This window comes from Danio rerio, chromosome 10 (genome assembly GCF_049306965.1).
Source record: "Danio rerio strain Tuebingen ecotype United States chromosome 10, GRCz12tu, whole genome shotgun sequence".
NCBI lineage: Eukaryota > Metazoa > Chordata > Actinopteri > Cypriniformes > Danionidae > Danio > Danio rerio.
The window spans coordinates 11,508,719-11,530,592 of record NC_133185.1 but is presented as its reverse complement, the minus strand read 5'-3'; the positions used below and the strand labels follow the sequence as shown (position 1 = coordinate 11,530,592).

Genomic DNA, 21,874 nt, shown 5'->3' with positions numbered 1-21,874 from the left:
CTGGATATTTTCTCTTTTTCTGACCATTCTCTGTAAAACCTACAAGTGGTTGTGCATGAAAATCCTCGTAAATCAGCAGTTTTTGAAATACTCAGACCAGCCCTTCTGGCACCAACAATTAAGCCACATTTAAAGTCACTTAAATCAACTTTGTTCCCCATGATTTGTGCATAGTCTTTTAGTTAGGACTAGCAGATTTATGGAAATTAAATAAAAGTATTGTTTTGATTTCTGCAGTATTTTATTTAAAGTCATAATTTTGCATTTATTATATTATATTATATTATATTATATTATATTATATTATATTATATTATATTATATTATATTATATTATATTATATTATCTTTTCTTTTTATGCCAAGTTATCCAGCAATTGTTTTGCGCAGCAGATGCTCTTCCAGCTGCAACCCATCTCTGGGAAACATCCATACACACTCATTAACACTCATGCACTACGGACAATTTACCTATAGTGCATGTGTTTGGACTGTGGGGGAAACTGGAGCACCCGGAGGAAATCCACGCGAACGCGGTGCATGGGGAACATGCAGACTTCACACAGAAAGGACAACTGACCCAGCCGAGGCTCAAACCAGTGACCTACTTGCTGTAAGGCGACAGTGCTACCTACTGCGCCGCCCCTATATTATATTATATTATATTATATTATATTATATTATATTATATTATATTATATTATATTATATTATATTATTCTACCTGGTTTGTCAGTTAAGATAAAAATGTGTAAACTTACAATGTAAACATAATTTATTTATCCTTTAATGCATAGCATATTGATACCAAACCCCCAAAAACTCGTTTTAATTTTGGGGAACTTTAGTTTTATCTTAGTCATAATTTTGCAGTCACACATATTGGCATAGTAGTTTTGGAGCTCATTGGAGCTTGATTGTCATTTACCAAATTTGAGCAGAAGGAAAAAAACTGCTTTATAATGTCTCTTTATATTCACAGTTACATCAACAGAAGTGGATGTGGAGAAACATGAATGTGAGGGAAAATTGACTGACAGAGTTTTCATTTGACTCCTGTGAGAGGATTTTCAGTCAGATGAGTTGTCGGTGTGGTGTGAAGGCGTCACGTTCAGCAGCTCGGTCTCTTTGCCACTCAATGACGAGGCTTTTAGCGCCTGTGTGTTGTTTGAGAGGGTGGGAATGAGGATGAGACAGAAGCAGCACTGAGGTGTGAAATCATGAGAGGCCACGCAAACTTCTGACCTCACACCTCGCCCCACTCTGTGTTTGTGTGTGTGCGTATGCATATGTGTGAGACGTTGTGTGTACGTGCGTGCATGAGAAAGTTTGGCGTGGGAATTAACAGATTGTTTGAAATGTGTTTAGTTTGTAACCCGTGATTTACCGCTGTGTGTGTGTGCGTGCGTGCATATATACTTGTTATCAGATGTTTGTGACCAATAGGATTTGTGATTGTTCACCCAAAACTGAAACTTTTGTCATATTTACTCACCGTTTACTTGTTTCAAACAAGTTTGAATCTCTTTTTTTCTGTTAAACATAAAAAAAGATATTTTTGAAAAATGTTGAAAACCTCTAACCACTGACTTTCATAGTATTTGTTTTGCTATGGAAGTAAATGTTTACAGGTTTTCAGCTTTCTTCGAAATATCTTCATGAATAGTCATCTGTTAAACGCAAAAGAAGATATTTTGAAAAATGTTAGAAGCCGGTAACCATTGACTTCTATAGTATTTGTTTTTTTTCCATGGAGGTCAGGGGTTAGAGGTTTTCAGCTTTCTTCAAAATATCTTCGTTATAAAATATTTAGTCTTCTGTGTCTTTAAAAAATTTCTTCAAAGAAATATGAAGCAGAACAACAGCTGTTTTCAGTTTTGATAATAATTAAAGTGTTTCATTTGAGCAGCAACTAATGATGTTATATACACTTCTAAAGATAAGTGTGACTAAAGACTAGTAATGATGCTGCAATTACAGCTTTGAAATACAGGAATATATTACATTTTCAAATATATATTTACATAAGAAAACGGTTATTTTAAGTCGCAATAACATTTCATAATATTCCTATTTTTGCTTTATTTTTTATTTTGAAATTACAGCAAAAGGCTTTCGAAAAGAAACAAAAAAAACTTTTGCTGTTTTTGTTGCTGAACAATATCTTGAACAGTATTGTATCTGTGAATGCTTTAAGTAGTTTTTAGGCGAACACAAGTTTTTAATGCATTCAGTGGGTGAAATAAGTATTCAACACATCACCATTTTTCCCAGAAATCATATTTCTAAAGGTGCTGTTGACTTGAAATGCTCTCAGAATTTTGACTACAATCCATTTATGAAATCCATTTGTGAAAATAAAACAAAAAATATTAGTTTACAAATTTAGTTTTGCATATTAAAATAAAATGATGCAGGGAAAAAGTATTGAACACATGAAGAAAGGGAGGTGTAGAAAAGCAGTGAAAGCCCAGACAGCAGCTGAAATCTCTTAGTAGTTCTTCAGCAATCCTCTGCCCTTCGTCATTGTAAATTAATTTTTGCTGCCTCAGTTCAACCTACATTATCAACATAATTAAGATGAAACCAGGGTGGACATTTTAGAAAGATAACGATTCAAAATACAGGACACTCTTAAATACTATGAGAGAAAGTAAATCAAGCTGTAGAATGGCTCAGCCAATCACCTGACTTAAATCCAATACAAAACCAAGCTCAAATTTGATAGCAAGACCCACAGAGACAATAAGATTTTTACACTCTGTTGAAGTCTGTGAAAAAAATCACACCAGAGCAATGCATGTTACTTCATTCTCCATATGAGAGGCGTCTTTAATAAGTCGTTATCACCAAGTTGAATACTTCTTTCTCCCACTGAGTACATTTGTTTATTCTTGTTTCATTATTTTTAATAATCCAAATTGATCACATTGACTTAAGTTCAAGTGTGTAGGAAATGTAAGTTCCTTATGAGGCTGGAATAGCCTATACATATACAGCTATAAAAAAACACCTGAAAATCCAGTTTCCTGTACACCACGTATAATAACTAATAAACTGAAAATAAAAATGCAGTTATGAAGAGTGTTTAGGTTTATTTTTCAGACATATTTATGTTCACATTTAGAAAACACTATACAAACGTCAGAAGAGTTAGAAAAAACTGTATTTATTGGAATAACCCTGATTTTCACAAAATATGGAAGAGCAATTCCATGCTAATATCAATCTTGCCATGAAAAAATGAGGTTTTCACCAAAATATAGAAACCATTTCTAAGTTTTTTGTGTAGGCTTGTACTTTACAGTACTTTAGAAATACTCAAAAATGTCTGTCAGTGTTTTCAAAGTATTATATTGATATAACAAAGTCACACAAGTGGCAATTTTACATTGGTCACATCCATAACAGAAAAGTGTCATATCCATAACGACACTTTTTCCTCATAAATACAAAAATAATAAATAAAATCAATCATTTTTGTTCTATAGTGAGCCACCTCTTATCCTTTTGATTATCTTTATTTCTTGTGGGTTGTGCAGTTTAATTCTCAAAATTTCTACAAAGTATGTTGTGTACTTCAAACTCGCAAACTTTTTTGGTCATATCCATAACGCATGTTTATTTTCCTCATTTAAAATACAAAACATGTTTACAGATTGATATTTTTCCGATCCTATAACTTTGTGGTCAGTTCTGGAAAATATAAACAGATGTTTTAATATAATGTTAACGTACTTTTTATGTGAATCTATGTTTTGAGATTTTACTGCAAATGTCACATCCATAACACTGGAATTGCTCTGAAATATTTTTCTAGTTTTGAAACAACAGTAATTTCTGAAGAAATGAACATTAGTATTAGTTTTATTTGAAATTTAGGGAAATGTTATAAAAGCTTTTTAGAATAAAACAAATATATTTTAGTAAAATCCAAACCTAAAAAAAGTCAGTAAATCCTGAGAAACTGAGATTTCATGTGGTCTTTTCATTTTTACCACAGTAAAGGGATTTTATAAACTACTGTAGCACTTGATTTAACATCTTATTGCTGAACTGTGTCATAAAATTTAATTACAAATTAATGTGTTTTTTTTCTCACCTGTTTCCAGGCCTGCAACTGCAATGAGTACTTTAAGCTGAGCAGAGAGGAAATGACACGCATGATGAAAGAGAGAGGTTTACACTCCTTTTCTATTTGTTTCCCACATCAACACGACACACAGATGTACATGCACTTGCAGATTTATTGCAGATAAATCCATTTTAGCATTTAAAGGGATAGTTCAGCCAAAAATGGAAAATTGTCAATATTTACTCATCCTCCATTTAGCAGAAACCTGTTTATTTCTACTGATGAACATCAAAGAGGATACTTTGAAGAAAGTTTTGAAGCCATTGACTTTCATACTATTTTGTTTTCCTTACTATGGATGTCAGTGGCAGCAGTTTCCAACATTCTTCAAAATATATTCCTCATATGGTAACAGAAAAAAGAAGCTCGTACAGGGTTGGGAGAAGGAACATTTGAGTTAATAATGAGTAACTTTTTAACTGAACGGTCGCAGCACCTGTCAATTTTGGGCTTTTCATACTTTTTTCACTCTAATGACATTCAAACTTTAAATTGTTGCTTTATTTCTTTAATTTGATTGTGTAGATTGCAACTACAATACATTCACATTTTTGTTCATATCAACATTTTAAAGAATTTACTGAGAGAGAAAAATGTTTGAAAATTATTTTACATTTTTCAATAATTGGATTAGCCAGATTTTCGTGTTGCTCACAGGATTTTCTGAATTATTGAGTGATAAAATCAGATTGCCAAAATACCCTTTTGGTATTGATAAACTTTTATTTTAAACTATTAAAAAACACAACAAAAAAATCTTTGGAACTAAACCCAATCTGATTCTCAGGTTTTTGTGTGCAAATTAGCACATATACAGTTGAAGTCAAAATTATTCACTCCCGTTCAATTTTTTTTCTTTTTTTAATATTTCCCAAATCATGTTTAACAGAGCTAGGAAATTTTCACCGTATGTCTGAGAAAGTCTTTTTGTTTTATTACGGCTAGAATAAAAGCAGTTTTTAAATTTTTAAAAGCCATTTTAGGGTCAAAATTATTAGCCTTTTTAAGTTTTTTTTTTCTTTTTTCGCTAATCTACAGAACAAACAGTTGTTATACAATAACTTGCCTAATAACCCATCCTGCCTACTTCACCTAATTAACCCAGTTAAGCCTTTAAATGTCACTTTAAGCTGTATAGTAATGTCTGAGGAATATCTGGTAAAATATTATTTACTTTCATCTTGGCATTGATAAACTAAATCAGTTATTAGAAGAGAGATATTAAAACTATTATGTTTAGAAATGTGTTGAAACAAATCTTCACTTTGTTAAACCGTAATTAGGGAAAAAAATAAACAAGGAGACTAATAATTCAGGAGGGGCTAATAATTCATTGGGGCTAATAATTCTGTACATGCATACATGTAACATGTTATTACACAATACACGATTAACATCTTTAAACATACTTTGCAAAGCATGCAATTTAAAAAAAAATCTGTTTGCAATTCTTAATGTAAATAATGAACTGGGGAAGTATAATGATAACTAATTTTTAATTTTCTTACATTCTTCTGTAGCGTCTTGCCTTAAAATACAATAGTCAGTGTTTAAAGTGGATAAAAAAATCACCTAGACATCCTAAAGGGATAAAAATTCACCCCTAAATAAAATTGATATTATTTTTTTCTCTCTCTCTCATTTTGTTTTAAACCTTTATGAGTTTTCTTTTTCTATTTTTACACACACAAAGAAGATATTTATAAAAATGCTGGTTGCTGAGATGCATAAACTTCCGTAGTAGGAAAAAAAGAAATACTACGGAAGCCAATGAGTTCCAGCAAACAGCATTTTTATAAATATCTTGTTTTGTGTTTAACAGAAGAAATTTAAATAGGTTTGGAACAAATGAAGGCTGAGTAAATGATGTCAGAATTTTCATATTTGAGTGAAACTATCCCTTTAAAAGAAAAGCTTCATTTTACAACATTTTGCAGCAATGGTACGGCATCAAAGTTCCTTGATTATAACACAGTAATAAGAGTATAGTTACTAAACAGCTTATACATTTTTTTTAAAAGTTAAATTTAAATTTTTAATCAGCCTTAGTACACAATGTAACAACAGAAGAGTCTAAATCAAATAGGAAATTATCAAAACTCTTTAGTTATTTTTGAGCGAGATGCTAATGGTCTAATCCGATTCAATGATTTATGCTAAGCTAAGCACTTCTGCCAGACCCGAAGATTAGCTGAATGGATAAAAAAATGGTAAAATTCAACTGTTTAACTGTAGCGGAGTTGTAAAATAAGTGTTCAAGACAAGAACTTGAACACATTTTGATTTTAGGACAACTATAAAGAAAGGTTCTGATCAAGTTTATAAGATGACTAGATTCTATTCATCTTCTCTCTCTCTCTCGCTCTCTCTCATCAGGTCTTCTTCAGAACATCGTATCCAAACGGGATGACTGTGTCCCACAGCATGAGACACAGGCAGAGTACAGCAGCTGGAGGCCCCCTGAGGGCCCCCAGTTCACTCCTCACTGCCGCTGGGCCCCTCGATCAGACCTGGACCCCCAGACCTTCAGGTTCCCCAGTGGAGCAGAGGTGCAGCTCGAGACAGTCCCGCCAGGCCTTCTGCCCCGCATCCCTGTCTACTTCATCTGCACCGGCTGTGGGAAGGTCTTCTGGGAAGGCACTCATTTCGACCGGGTGCTGTCGCAGTTCCAGGAGGTCCTGCACGTCTGAAGGCTGGGATCACAGGTGTCCAGCTCTTTCTCAACTTTTCTTTAGTCTTTTTTAAAATTTTATTTGCTGCACGATGTCATTATAGCTGTGCAAAAGCTGCAATTAAACCGTTTCATTTTGTGGTTTGCACTGAAAATTGGTCGAGTTGTTATCAAGTCTGTGGTGTAAATTTGTTTTACACAATATTATACTTTATATTTTACAACAGGATGATTTTATGTTTATTTTTTTATGTGCAAATATCCTGTTTAACCCTTTTTTGGAGGTGTAATGTAAATTTGTTTTACAAGACGTAATCTACTTCAGTGTTTCTCAACCATGTTCCTGGAGGCCCACCAACACTGCATATCTTATATGTCTCCTTTGTCTGTCACATCCATTACAGGTCTTTCAGTCTCTGCTAATGAGCTGATGATCTGAATCGTGTGTGTTTGGTTAAGGAGACACGGTAGATGTGGAGATCTGGTGGTCCTCCAAGAACATGGTTGAGAAACACTTATCTACTTGATGCTTAAAACAGGATTTACAAAATGATTTTTTTTTTACAAAAATCCTGTTAAGCCATTTTTATTTTTTGAAAGAATATGCTCTGCATGTAGTTTATACTATGTAATCATATAGTTAAAAATGGGACTTTCGTGGAATTGAGCCTTCAAAAATGACAAGACGCTTTAATTCACTTTTTTTCCCTACAATTTTAATTGTCAAATTTGTTTTAGACTCTTTAATGTCATAAAAAGTTGACAGAATCTTTCATTTTCATAAATTTTAAGCTCAAAAGACTTTCATTTAATGACAAATCATTTGTTCATTTAATGTTTTGCATATAAACTTGTTTATTACTCTGGTTTACAGTAAAACTGAATGTTTTACACCGTATAATAATATATTGTACATAAAATGTTAGCAAACCTTCTAAGTTGTCAATAAATTGTTGTTTTTAAAAATATTTGCTGGTAAAATGAGACTGGTTTGAGCACATTCTTTCATTACATTTTCATTTTTTAAATTTTATTTTGTACAGTTCTATAAAATAGCGTAAAATCCGCATTTGTTTTCCACAATGTAATGTACGTATTGCCTTAAAATATTTCCAAGAATTGTTACTCATAAAATGTTCACACAATAAATTAGCGTTAAGTGTTTTAATATGACTTTATGAAAGAATTGAAAGAATTCACAATTATTATTAAAAATAATTTTGCTGGATTTTGTAAAACGGTATTTATTTAGGCCTCAATTTTATGTAAATCGCTTATTTTTTTTCTTTTTGTTATGAACATTCTTATATAAAATTGAAGTCAGAATTATTAGCCCCCCTTAATTATTAGCCACCCTGTTTATTTTTTCACCAATTTCTTTTTAATGGAAAGAGGATTTTTATCAACACATTTCTAAACATAATAGTTTTAATAACTCATTTCTAATAACTGATTTATTTTATCTTTGCCATGATGACAGAAAATAATATTTGATGAGATATTGTTCAGGACACTTCTATACAGCTTAAAATGACATTTAAAGGCTTAACTGGGTTGATTAGGGTAACTATGCAGGTTAGAGGAATTAGGCAAGTTATTGTAAAACAATGTTTTGTTCTGTAAACTATAGAAAAAAAAGCTTAAAGGGGCGAATAATTTTGACCTTGAAATAAAAAAAAAACATTATTTAAAAACTGCTTTTGTTCACCAAAAAACAAAAAAAAACAAAAAAAACAAAACAAATAAGACTTTCTACAGAAGAAAAAGTATTATCAGACATAGACATACTGTGAAAATTTCCTTTCACTGTTAAACATTATTTGGGAAATATTTAATAAAAGAAAAAAATATTCAAAGGGGGGCTAATAATTCTGACTTCAACTGTACATAATGCCCTAATCATAAAATGTAAGACTTTTATTCTAATATTCTATAAAACGATTGAATAATAAGTTTAATGTTGCACTGTCTCCACAAAATAACACTTGCTTCATTTTTCATTTAGTTTTTTTCAATTATTTGTTTCTTTATAAATGCTTGCTAAGTTTTACCATAATATTTTGCATGTTATCTCTATCACAGTTATCTCTGAGAACCAACAAAACGTTTTGTTTGCTCTACATTTTGGACGCTGTTTATGTTTAGTCTTAAGTCATATCTCCATTTGTAAATCTGTCAAAACTATAGAAAAAAAATCTGCCTGGGTTCCCCAAAGGCTGCACTGCTGATTTGGTGCCAGACACTGTTTTCCTTCCAGGTTTTTGAGGACGATTTGTGAGTTCATAACAGGATGGGCTGAAAACACTCAGTCCTTGTTGCGTAAAGCTATGTCTAAGTCCTGTGTAAAACCTGACACTGCAGGTGAACAGGGTGGAAAAAGTCATATAATTATCACCAAAACTCCTCCAGAACGGCAAATAATTTTTTTGTTGTACAAATTTTCAAAAATCTTAAGCTTAATATGCAAATACTAATGCATTATTTAATTAAATGTGTGCTAATTTCCATAAAAAAGGACGTTTGGGGTTTGTTCATTAAAAATGAGCTGAAACAACACAATTCTTAATTTGTTTTGGGACAGCTTAATAGTTTATGCTCAATAAACTTGAATTAGTAAAAACTAATCACTTAATTCCTTCATGTTGTCGGAACACAAATCAATTGTGTATAAATATTACACTGTAATATTTAAACATTTTAGCACAAAAATCTGAACATTAAAACTATATTTTATTTTTTTATGAAAAAGTAGTTGAACTGTATAAAATCATATGAATAAATCTAAAGTTTGCTACAAGTAAAAGCTGCGGAGGTGGATATTTATGGCTTATTTTCAGAAACTGGCCATTTAAAATATGCATTTTAATTGATAAGGTGCGACAAAGGAAGCACTTAAAAGTTTATTTCAGAGGGTTTCTTCCCATTAGACTGAAAGAAATACTTTCCGAATCCCAAAGAGCCCCAAATCTGTCAGGTGTGTGTGAAAAGGTGTTGTTTTTAACCTGCGGTGTGTCTCTTTAAATGTGTCCTCTCTGAACGGGAGTCTCAGAGTGTGTTTGCGTTAGCAGGAGATAATCTTGTCCTCTTGCAGTAGGAGCTCTAGCTCTGTTCGGGCCGCCCCGGCTCTTCTGCGCTCCTGTTATTCGATACTGGCTCTTTCTTTGCTGGGAAGAAAAGCTCGCCTCTTTCCCACGCTCCTTGAGCACGTGGTGCCGGGGCTGAATTGGGCCCTCTGAAGGCCCTCCTCTATTGAGACGTCATGCTAACCCACAGATTCCCCGGCCTGTGACTCTCTCTCTCTCTCTCTCTCTCTCTCTCTCTTTCTCTCCCCCTTCTCTTGCTGTCTGGATCAGGCGCCAAAACCCCTAGCGCAGGGGCCGCTGGATGATCCATGAAGAGCTCCTGCTTTTCCTGCAGTCGTAGTGCTGAAAGACTCCTGAAAAAAAACAAAAACACTAGGTTTCACTTTGAGTTCAAAACTTACAGTATTAGTTCACTTCCAAAACTAACATTTCCTGATAATTCACTTTCTTTATAATTCTTTCTTTATTTCTTTTATTCTTTCATCAATTAAAGAAAAATTGAGGTTTATGAGGGTAAAAACAGGATTTTACTCATTTTTTTTAAGATTAGTGGTTCCAAAGTATTTATATTGGCCGAATTTCAACAAATTAAATTTACTAATGTTCAACTTAATTTGTTTGTTTAAATTCAGCACATATAAATTGTTTGCAACCACTTACCTTTCCAAAACCAAAATATTTGTTAATCCAGTGACTCTTTTTTTCCTGTGGACTTCTGTGGTGCTCAGTGGTTTGAAATGAGACCATGTTTACATCTGAGTTTAGGGTCATCAGATTTAAATATGACGTCAACATTTAAATTTTCTCACCCTCAAGTGGTTGTGAACTATTATGAGTAACTTTTTTCTGTTTAACACACACACACACACACACACACACACACACACACACACACACACACACACACACACACACACACACACACACAAAGACATTTTGAAACCGGTCGCTATTGAAATATATATATAAGTCAAAAAGAATGGAAGTCAATGGCCGTTTTAAAGATTTTTTGGAACTGAATATAGAAACTCCAGTTTGGGGGATAATTGAGAGTGAGTAAATGTTTATGTTTGGGTGAACTATTCCTTTAAAGACATAATATGTCTGATTGTTTTCAGTAAATATCTAGACACAAAGAAAGAGCAGTGTTATATTTAGCTGACTCTATATACTTGCATTATCCCAACTGTTTTAAAGAGTGTTCAAATCCTGAGAAATAATGCTAATGCCGTCACACACTCTTGATTACCGGTATGATTTTCTAGAAAACAGGAAAATGCCAAAGACATTTAATATGTTGTGTGTTTTATTAGACAGCACAGAGTAGAATTATAACAGAACTCATGAATGTATTTAGAATGATTAAACTGCACTGCTTCTTCTCCATGAGATCATGAGTGGAAGAACCAGAAGTGTTGGATTGTGGCATGATAAAAGCTTCGCTTGCTCGACTCTTAACAGCATATTCAACGCTTTTGTTTTGCTTTAATAACTTTCAGTCATACTCTGCTTTATACTACTATGATAATAAGATTTGAATACTTTAGCTCATCCATGAATATGATTTCTACTGGATAATGAAGATGAAAACTTCTATGATTCCACAATCACTATCATGCAAGTTTGTTAGTCTCTGCATTTTTATTTGTTATTGTATTTTTGTATCTTGTAGTGCTTTGAGTTTAAGTGAATAATAGTCATCAATAATAAAATAATAAATTTTCGTTGTTATTATTATCTGTCACGGCGTCATCAAAATGCACTTTTGTTTGTTGTGAATAGCCACCCATTAGCAGCGATAATCACATACTGTGCCTTTAATATCTGAGGCCTGTTTCAGAAAGGAGGTTAAGTGAAAACTTAGAGTATTTTAACCCTGAAATGAGAGAAACTCTGGGTTTTCCGTTTCAAAATGGCTGGTTTGTTAAACTCGAGAAAGCAGGGTAAGTCAAGCCTGTTTCTGAAAGAGAGGTAACTTTAACTCAGAGTCAGTTACTGTGGTAACTTACTCTGTGAACCTAACTTGGTCAGGAGCAGGTTTTATTCTCTAAACTCCAAGTTTCTGTCGGTCTCCTCCCCTTTTTTAAAGACAAAGCGGTATTTCTCGCCTTAGCCTTACGTTTTCACCCACCTATTTTAATGCTCATTTTGGATACGTGCATAAAAACGATTGATGGAAACGTCATGATGCACATACCTTTTAAAAATATGCATAAAAAACATGCGCATAACTGAGTAGGATAAACTTTTATTCGATAGAAAGTATGCGCATAAACTATGATGGAAACACTTTTACTGAACAAATTGCAGTATGTACATTAAAAAAGCGTCATATTATGATGAAAATGTGTGTGAATGAACGAACCAGCAGGCTGAGCACACTGTAACAAGACTTAAATGTTGTTTTGGTCATTCTAAAATGCCTTAACTATTTCAGTATTAGTGTATATAATTACCTCCGAGCGTCTGGAGCATGTCATCCGCGTCTCATGGCTTCAAACGCCCCCATGTGTTTATTGTGTGTCTGCATCATCTTCTGAGGTGTCGTACATTTATTAAATAAAGAAATAATTGACGCAGTTCCTTCTACCACAGTAAATTCTGTTTTTACAGTTGATATTCGGCGCTTGTTAATCAGGAAGTGACGATTTTGTTCTCTTTGACTCGTTGAAAACGCTGCTTTATTCGCATCTTTTATGTATTATTCCAGTTTTGCACATAAACGTATGTAATATATTTGGATGGAAACAAAGATATTGCCTACATTTTAGTCACACACAGAACAAAGTCCCGTACGAGAATGGCTTATCTTTTTAAATAAATATTTAGCTTAAATTCACTGATCTTCGACATGTACTGTTATAGATTAATGGGATTATTATTCTTTCTAAAAATAGTTTTTAGTACTGCTTACATTCTTAATGTTATATCAACCTCTATCACTTGATCAATAAAAAGGGCAGACACACAAGTGCACTGTTAAATCTATTAAAACTGATAGAAAGTATAAAAGTTTAGAAAAAAACTTATAAATATAAATAATTTACATCAATTTGCAGTGCTGAGACTGAGAAAGGAGCACAACACCGCAGTCAAAGACAACAGGTAAATGATACTAACATTAGCTTTCTGTATGATTCTGTTTTCAAACACTTTAAAATACTGTGCTGATATTTCTACTCTTAAAAAACTTAATACGCTACCTGACAAAAATCTTGTTGCCTATCCAGGTTTTAGGAACAACAAATGATAACTTGACTTCTGGTTATTATGGTATCAAAAGTGGCTTATATGAAAGGCAAAGGCCTCTAGATTATGCTTATTTTATCAGAATCAAATATGATCGTGCCTTGATTTGTAATTAATTAATTAGAACAGTAAGGTCTGTCTTTGCTTGGACAAAAGTCTTGTCACTTAACAGAAATAATGTACTGTACATTATTTCTACATATAGAATTTAAAACATGGTGCAGGTGAAAAAGAATATTGTGTATGACTCCCATGAGCTTGGATGACTACATATCTCTGCAATGTCTCAAATAAATTATTTATAAACTCATCTGGAATGGCAAAGAAAGCGTTCTTGCAGGACCCTCAGAGTTCATCAAGATTCTTTGGATCCATTTTCAGTGCCTTCTCCTTCATGTTACCCCAAACATGCTTAATAATGTTTAGATCTAGTAACTGGGCTGGCCAATCCTAGAGCACTTTGACCTTCTTTGCTTTCAGGAACTTTGATGTGGAGGCTGAAGTATGAGAAGAAGCGCTATCCTGCTGAAGAATTTGCCCTCTCTTGTGGTTTGTAATCTAATGGGCTGCCCAAATGTCCTGACGATACCTCAGGCTGTTGATGTTGCCATCCACTCTGCAGATCTCTCATACGTCCCCATACTAAGTGTAACCCCAAACCATGATTTTTTCTTCACCAAACTTGACTGATATCTGTGAGAATCTTGGGTCCATGCGGGTTCCAGATCATCTGCTGTATTTGTGATGATTGGGATGCTGTTCAACAGATGATTTATCAGAAAAGTCTACCTTCTGCCACTTTTCCAAATGATCAACTAAAAGTCAGGTTGTTATTTGTTGCTCCTACAACTCGGATTGATGACAAGACTTTTGCCAGGTAGTGTGTAGTTTAATTAAATGTACTTTCTAGTCATCTCAATTTACACTGTTAACGATTCTTGTAGATTACAAAGTGTTTAACTGTAATGTAAACTGTATTTTACTGTGGGACAGTTATGGAGTATGTTACTGTATTTTAAAGTTGCATTATGAAGCATTGTACATTTTACAGTAAAGACATGCAAAACTGAAAATACATATACGGCAAGATATATTGTGCTGTAAATATAAATAGTGTTTTGCTGTAATTGGTTTACAGTAAATTTTTGACAAGATTTCTTGTAGATTCTACAAGAAATTGTTAACAGTGTACATGAAGCATACTGACTAAAATATGAAGTTATACTTTGCATAACTTAAACATTTTAGTTGAAATCAGAGTAAACAATGAGTTAAAGGTTTAGTTCAACTAAATGCAGTTGTTAATAATTACTCTCCGTAATGTAATCCCAAACCTCATACACCTTTCGTGGAGCACAAATGAAGATATTTTAGATGAAATCCAAGAGCTCTCTTAACAGTGCAGAGATGTTCAGAGTCCAGAAAAGTACCAAAAACAACCTCAGACCATATGCCTTCAGTGATTCAATCTGAAAATTAACGGGCTGCGAGAAGTCGCCACTAGTGGTGTAGTGGTTAGGGCGTAGACACATGCACTCTGGTGCTCACGGCGACCCGAGTTTGATTCCGCCGCATGGTCCTATGCCGATTGTTCCTCTCTCTCTGCTCCCCATGATCCTGTCAATTTTCTCTACTTTCCTATCCAATAAAGGGGAAAACCCAGAAAAAATAATTATATAAAAAAGAAGAAAAAAAACAAGCTGCGAGAACACTTTTTTTTTTTTGACAACTTAATTCAACAGTTTATTCTCCTATATATCTTAATTTGTGTTATGAAGCCAAACGGAGATCTCAGGGGATTTGATCAACATAAGAGTGAGTAACTAATAGCACAATTGTAATATTTGTGTGAACTAACCCTTTTGAAGTATTAACCCTTATTTAAGTATGCCCCTTTAAACATGCACAACAAATTTATTAGTGTTAAATTTCAAGTGTTGGAATTCTAGAGTTAGATAAAGAAAAAATAACCCTCTCAGTGTTAGAAGCTGATTTGCCTCCTTGTCATACAGAGTTACATGTCACTATATTAAACACTACGATATTAAATAAGATATATTTTTATTTCTGTCCGGTGTTTGACCTAAGAGTGTAAACACATAACACTGAGTGTGTTCATAATTCACACTTTGAGTTTGCTAATTAACACTCTCTGAGTGTTGATAATGTTAACTCTTTCAAAAGGGTTATTTTAACACTTTTATAGTGGTTCCCATATAAACTCTGAGGGAGTGTTAATTTTAACTCTAAGGTAGTTAAATCTATTTTCTAAAATTTGCAGTGTATAATCATGTTGTCATGGCTTGTCATTTTTTACAATGTTTGGTATGCAGTTGCCCAATCTGTGTACTACACCATTGTAGTTCCTATTGTGCTAGGGTGTAGACCCTGCTCTGACGTAGGGGCTAAATTAATTCTACTAAACAGAGTTCCTGTAACCAAAATTCTTCCAAGTAGCATGCTGTGTGAAAATGCCAGAAAGTGGGTAGTACTTCCACCAATAGTTATAAGAACTATGAAAACATTTCTTCTGTGTTATCACCCCTTTGGATTTAAACAAGATATTGTGTTAAAATACAAATGATAAAAGCGAGACTTGATTTTGTTCTTCAGGAACTGAATGTATGAATGGTTGAAAGTTTACAGCTCTGCTCTGAAGAAGTACAATCTCAGTGGGACTTTAAAACATGAGATAAACCATGATTAAACTGAATAAATTGAAAACTCACATTCATAAATAGATACACAGCGATTTTTACAGTCAATATAAATGCCTCCCACTGCAACAAAACATCAAATATTTGCACTTATCTTGTGAGGAGCTCAGTGTGAGTCTGAACTTTGTGTTTTTGAGGAGGCTTGAACAAACTAGGGTTAATCTGAAAGGCATTCTGAGATTTAGATGCCACAGAGATCAGCTTTCCAGCTTTTATGACACATATTAATCTTTAATAAGGCATCTTTGCACCCGTTGACACTGGGGGGAGTTTTTTTTTAGCTGGCTCTGGCTCTCTGGTTTCTGATGAATGTGACCTGGTGGCACAGACCCAGGTGCAGTCCTACACTTTGTGTTAAATACTGTCCGGCTGACGCTCAGTTAATGGCTCCATGTCGGCACATGTAGAGTTTCAATACAATTAGTTTTGTTTATGTGTGTGTTGGACATGCAAAATAGGCACTAATATACTGAAATGTGAGAAATAAAATGTTTTTGTATTCATACACAATTTCTTTTTTATTTACATTTTAAGAATTTTACATTTCATTTAGAGAAGACTTGTGGTTATGCAGTAATGCTAAACTTCTCAAGCAGTTTTTGACATTATCTTTACATTTTAAGGGTGATTCTTTTATTTTTTTACTTTATGTCTTTATTTTTCAGACTTTAACGATTTTCAGCTTCATTTTTTTCTATTTCAAAAATATTATTAACTAGCAATTTCTAAGTTAATGTTGTTGTTACACAATTTTTTCCAGTTTTCTAGGACAGAGATGCCCAAACAAGGGCCCGTGGGCCAAAGTTGGCCCATGGTAACCTAGCATTTGGCTTTCCATCCCATCTGAGAAGAGAGGGAGAATAATGGGGAAGGTTGGGGTGAATGTATTTAGCAGAGATTGGAATTTCTAACTTAAAATAACCCTATGTTTGTTTGTTTGTTTGTTTAATTGACAACAAAAAAATGTAATGTTTGAATTAAATGTTGTCATGTATTTAAAAGGGGTCATGAATTTATTAAACACATTTTTTTTTTTAGATGTGGACATGTACAATATATGTGTGTGGCACATTTCCAAAACCACACTTATAGAACATATATTTCACTATTAAGGGAAAATTGTCATTTTTGTAAATAAAAGCATTGAAGTCCATTGTGTTATATATGAGATTGCGAATGTTTTATTGTATTATAAGTACAGTATAAAATATACAGATTTTGTCCTTATTAATACGATTAAAGTACTTTTTTCTATTTATTTTTAAATATTAAATTAGGAAGTTACCATGGCAACTTTAATGTAATACAGTTTTGTATATTTAGCTAAGTTTGGTTTTTGGCCCTTCATAAGAAATATGCTAAATCCCGCAGGATAATGTGGCATCTCAAAGCAGGAATCATCTCCGACTGGTTTCTTGAGTGACAATGAGTTCGCTGTACTCAAATTGCCTCCACAGTCCCCAGAACTCAATCTGTGCAGCTGACAAATTTGCAGCAACTGTGCGATGTTATCCTGTCAATAGGGACTAAAATCTCTAAGAAATATTTCCAGTATCTTGTTAATTCTATGCCACAAAGGATTAAGGCAGTTCTGAAGGCAAATGGGGGCACAACCCGGTACTAGTAAGGTGTAAATAATAAAGTGACCAGTGAGTGTAATTTGCTCTGTAATAATCTATTTTCACCCATTATATTTGTGCATGATCTGTAGAAAATAAATATCTACTTAAAAAAAAAATCAGTTTTGATATGAAGCTGACATTATGACATGGTGAATGACATTTCTTTTTATGAAAATGATAAAAAATGTGGCACAGAAACAACTGATTTATCATCTATATATATATATATATATATATATATATATATATATATATATATATATATATATATATATATATATATATATATATATATACATATATATATATATATATATATATATATATATATATATATATATATATATATATATATATATATATATATATATATATATATACACACAAACACACAATATTTTTTATGGTTTAAATTTCTTTTCCCAAATCAATGTCACTTACTTATTATATATATATATATATATATATATATATATATATATATATATATATATATATATATATATATATATATATATATATATATATATATAAATATATATATATATATATATATATATATATATATAAATAAATATATATATATATATATATATATATATGTGTGTGTGTGTGTGTGTGTGTGTGTGTGTGTGTGTGTGTGTGTGTGTGTGTGTGTGTGTGTGTATGTATGTATACATTCTTAGCATAGCTTAAAGTGAGTGTCAAAACATCTTGGGGCCACTGTAGACAAATTTAAGTTCCAGGAATTGCGCAAACTCCCGGGTCGAGAGATAACCTGCCACTACAAGAGGCCCTACGATTTCTCCACAAATATTTTCCAACAGACCAGCGAACGGACACATCTTTCTGATTAGCCAACAGATGTGCTGAGATATTTTCACCCGAGCCTTCTGTTTCACACATGGTCAAATACCTCACAAGTGCACAAATTATGGGAAAGAAAACAGCTTTATGCTTTCGCCAGCAGAAATATAATTTGTGTGCACACAGAAATCTGGTGTGAGTGCCTGAAATTCAGTATTCACACTTGCCCCGCTGGAGATATTAAAGAGGGATATATGTTGTAGAGGGGAGAGGGGAAGTGTTGGGATAAGGTATTGCAAATAATTAATAATGTGGACAGGTTATTATTTCCACATGTTAACCCAGTGTTTTCATGAAGTCTGGTTCAACATGGTTTATTTTTGAGGTTTGAGTTTCATGTAGAAAAAGAATGTTAACATGAGACTCGGGATTAGTGAATTTCCCAAAGTGGTGAAACTTTATACTCAGTTTTTAATTTTTGGGATAACTGGGAGGTGGTATGAAAAAAGCTTAAACTGTGAGACCCTGATACATATAGTGTGTTGGATATAGAGCATAATGTGCATACAGGGCCACATTTAGTTATTTTGGGGCCCTAAGCAAATCCAGCCCTAGGGCCCAAGTCCTGAAATAATAATAATAGTATTAAAAATAATAATTCCTTACATTTATATAGCTGGACACTCAAAGGACTTTACACATTGGGGGAAATATCTAATCCATCACCAGTGTGCAGAATCCAGGCCCGGCGCCAGGATATCAGAACTGAGGGGGGCACTAGACCTGGTGGCTTATTTTGGTCTCTCTTGTTCCTTTCATTTAGGCTATTTATTCACATTTATAATTACTTTATACTTTGTTACTGACCTAAGGCAGTAATATACGTTTTAATAGTAATAATATGCACAGTTTCGCTATTACTGATTTTATTAATGATGGTAATGCAACAATACCGCTTATTAATGCAGACGGATCATGGCTTTAGTGCCAAACGAGTGCTTTAAATCATATGTTATTCTTCTTATTTATTTCCTTTTTATTTCAAATAACAGGCATATGAATGTTTAAAGTTTTAGGTAAAGACGTCAAATTATGCCTACACATGCAAGCTGACCCATGATCAGACTATTCGAAACCAGTAAATAAATATGGTGAAATCAGCTTAAACGAGTCATCACGCTTCACGTAGCCTATTATCCAACCAACATCAGTGTTAGGGAAAAGCTAAATGTTACAATCTAATGTAATTCAAAACAATGACTTAGTTACATTTTAAAGCATTAGTGTAGCCAGAAAAATACCTATAAAAAGATACCAAATTTCACTGTTATTACCGTGAAAATTAGTTTGGCACGGATAACACACAGTGTTGTGTTTAAAGAATAGTTAACCAAAACATGTAATGAATTAAGCTGCTCGTATCATGTCACCCACTTTTCTCCCTTGTGAGTTGAGTGCTCCTCCATCGCCACGTGCGCGTTTTATTTACGGGCGCACCTGACCTGACGCGGGAACTGGATCTCTGGACTTTAGGACTAGCTTTAATCTCACAATTTTCATAATTTAATCGCTGTCGTATATTTTAAAATATTTAAATGTGTGTTCTAAAGGTTGGAACGACAGGAGTGTTAGTAAATAATGACGGAAAGAATTTTCAGTTTTGAGTGAACAATCCTTTATGAAAACTAAGGGTTAATCCACTACTCTTTTTCGAAGGACATCCTGGGATTTTTAATGACCGCAGAGAGTCAGGACCTCAGTTTAACATCTCATCTGAAAGACGCCTCTCACTGAGCAGTATAGAGTCACCGTCACTGTACTGGAGCATTAGGACCCACACAGACTGGACGTCCCCTGCTGGTCTCACTAACACTACTTCTGAAAATGCACCCTTTCTACTTTTAATATTTATTTATATTGCTGTTTTTTATATCACTCAATTTTCTTTTCAACATTTTACTCCTCAATTTTTTTATATAAAATTGACTGCTGGACTGCCCCATGATGGATATTTTAATTTGTATTATTAATATTACATTACATTATTATAATAATATTATATTTGATTGTATATTAAATAATATTTAATTACATAAACATTTTATTTGTTTAATTCTCACCATACAAAATATGGTAGAAAACCATGTTATATATAGTTTATAGTTATAATCAACACTTCTATATATTTATTGGGGGTCCCTAGGGCCCTAATCGGCCGCTTACCTCACTTACTGGTTAAATCAACGCACAGCGATCAACGACAACGATCGCAGGACAAATGTGTACATTTTAATTCAGCTTAGCAGTTTAGTATTTTTTAACGGCAATTAATAGTGTATGTTTGTGTAAATTGTTATATTTAGAACTAAACTTAGTAAGGGGTGGCACGGTGGCGCAGTGGTTAGCAGTGACACCCCACAGCAAGATGGTCACTGGTTTTGATTCCCAGCTGAGCCAGTTGGCATTTCTCTGAAGAGTTTCTCTATGTTCTACCCGTTTTCGCGTGGGTTTTCTTCCAAGTGTCCCACAGTCCAAACACATGCCCTATAGGTAAATTGAATAAACTAAATTGACTGTAGTGTTGTCCCAACACAAATTAATTAACTTAACTTAACCATTTTAACACAAAATAATTAAATTGTCCCAATGAAACATCAAGAATTGTGTTGTTTCAGCTCATTTTAAATAAAAAAAATTTAAATGAAATGTGCAAAAAAATGTTTTTTTTTTTTGAGTGAGTGTATATTGGTGTTTCCTGGTAATCAGTTGCAGCTGGAAGGGAGTAGTTGGTGGTTCATTCCGCTGTGAAGACTAATCTGAAGGAAAATAAATGAATGAACGAAGTTGCTTCATTTTGACTGAATTTCACCAAAATTGCAGTTAATTTGAAAGCAAGGGAAGTCGTCATAAAGTGTTTGGTATTTATTATTAGGTATAGGCTATATAATTGACAAAATGTGAATATTTGTTTTATTCTGATTTTCTTTTATTTTTTTTCAGAAAATGGCTGAAGTTGGTCAAATTTAATTTAATTTTAATTTAATTTTAAATATCAGTTATTCCCACTAGTTTTGGCTCCTCCATCGCCACGTGCGCGTTTTATTTACGGGCGCACCTGACCTGACGCGGGAACTGGATCTCTGGACTTTAGGACTAGCTTTAATCTCACAATTTTCATAATTTAATCGCTGTCGTATATTTTAAAATATTTAAATGTGTGTTCTAAAGGTTGGAACAACAGGAGTGTTAGTAAATAATGACGGAAAGAATTTTCAGTTTTGAGTGAACAATCCTTTATGAAAACTGGGGGGGCACAAATTCTTTCTGAGGGGGCAATGACCCCCCCCCCCCCCCCCCCCCCCCCCCCCACCATGCCAGGGTTAATCCACTACTCTATTTCGAAGGACATCCTGGGATTTTTAATGACCGCAGAGAGTCAGGACCTCAGTTTAACATCTCATCTGAAAGACGCCTCTCACTGAGCAGTATAGAGTCACCGTCACTATACTGGAGCATTAGGACCCACACAGACTGGGCGCCCCTTGCTGGTCTCACTAACACTACTTCTGAAAATGCACCCTTTCTACTTT

At 33.6% G+C, this 21,874-nt stretch overlaps 1 protein-coding gene across 5 annotated transcripts in view; it reads left to right on the top strand.

Annotated features, from left to right (window-relative positions):
- The window catches only part of exd3 (exonuclease 3'-5' domain containing 3), a 104,777-nt gene extending 96,349 nt beyond the window's left edge, over positions 1 to 8,428 (top strand). For 2 of the 5 annotated variants that reach the window (XR_012386153.1, XR_012386154.1), the window contains exons 19-21: positions 4,113 to 4,179; positions 6,512 to 7,132; positions 7,304 to 7,772. Coding sequence is in view for 2 of the 5 variants with exons in the window: in XM_003199307.7 (XP_003199355.3) it covers positions 4,113 to 4,179; positions 6,512 to 6,825 (381 nt within the window). In the remaining 3 variants the exon portion in view is untranslated. Of the gene's footprint in view, positions 1 to 4,112; positions 4,977 to 6,511; positions 7,773 to 8,139 lie in introns of those variants that run through there. The other 3 variants (XM_003199307.7, XM_068218572.2, XR_012386155.1) reach the window with 2 other exon arrangements.
- The last annotated feature ends 13,446 nt before the right edge of the window (positions 8,429 to 21,874 follow it).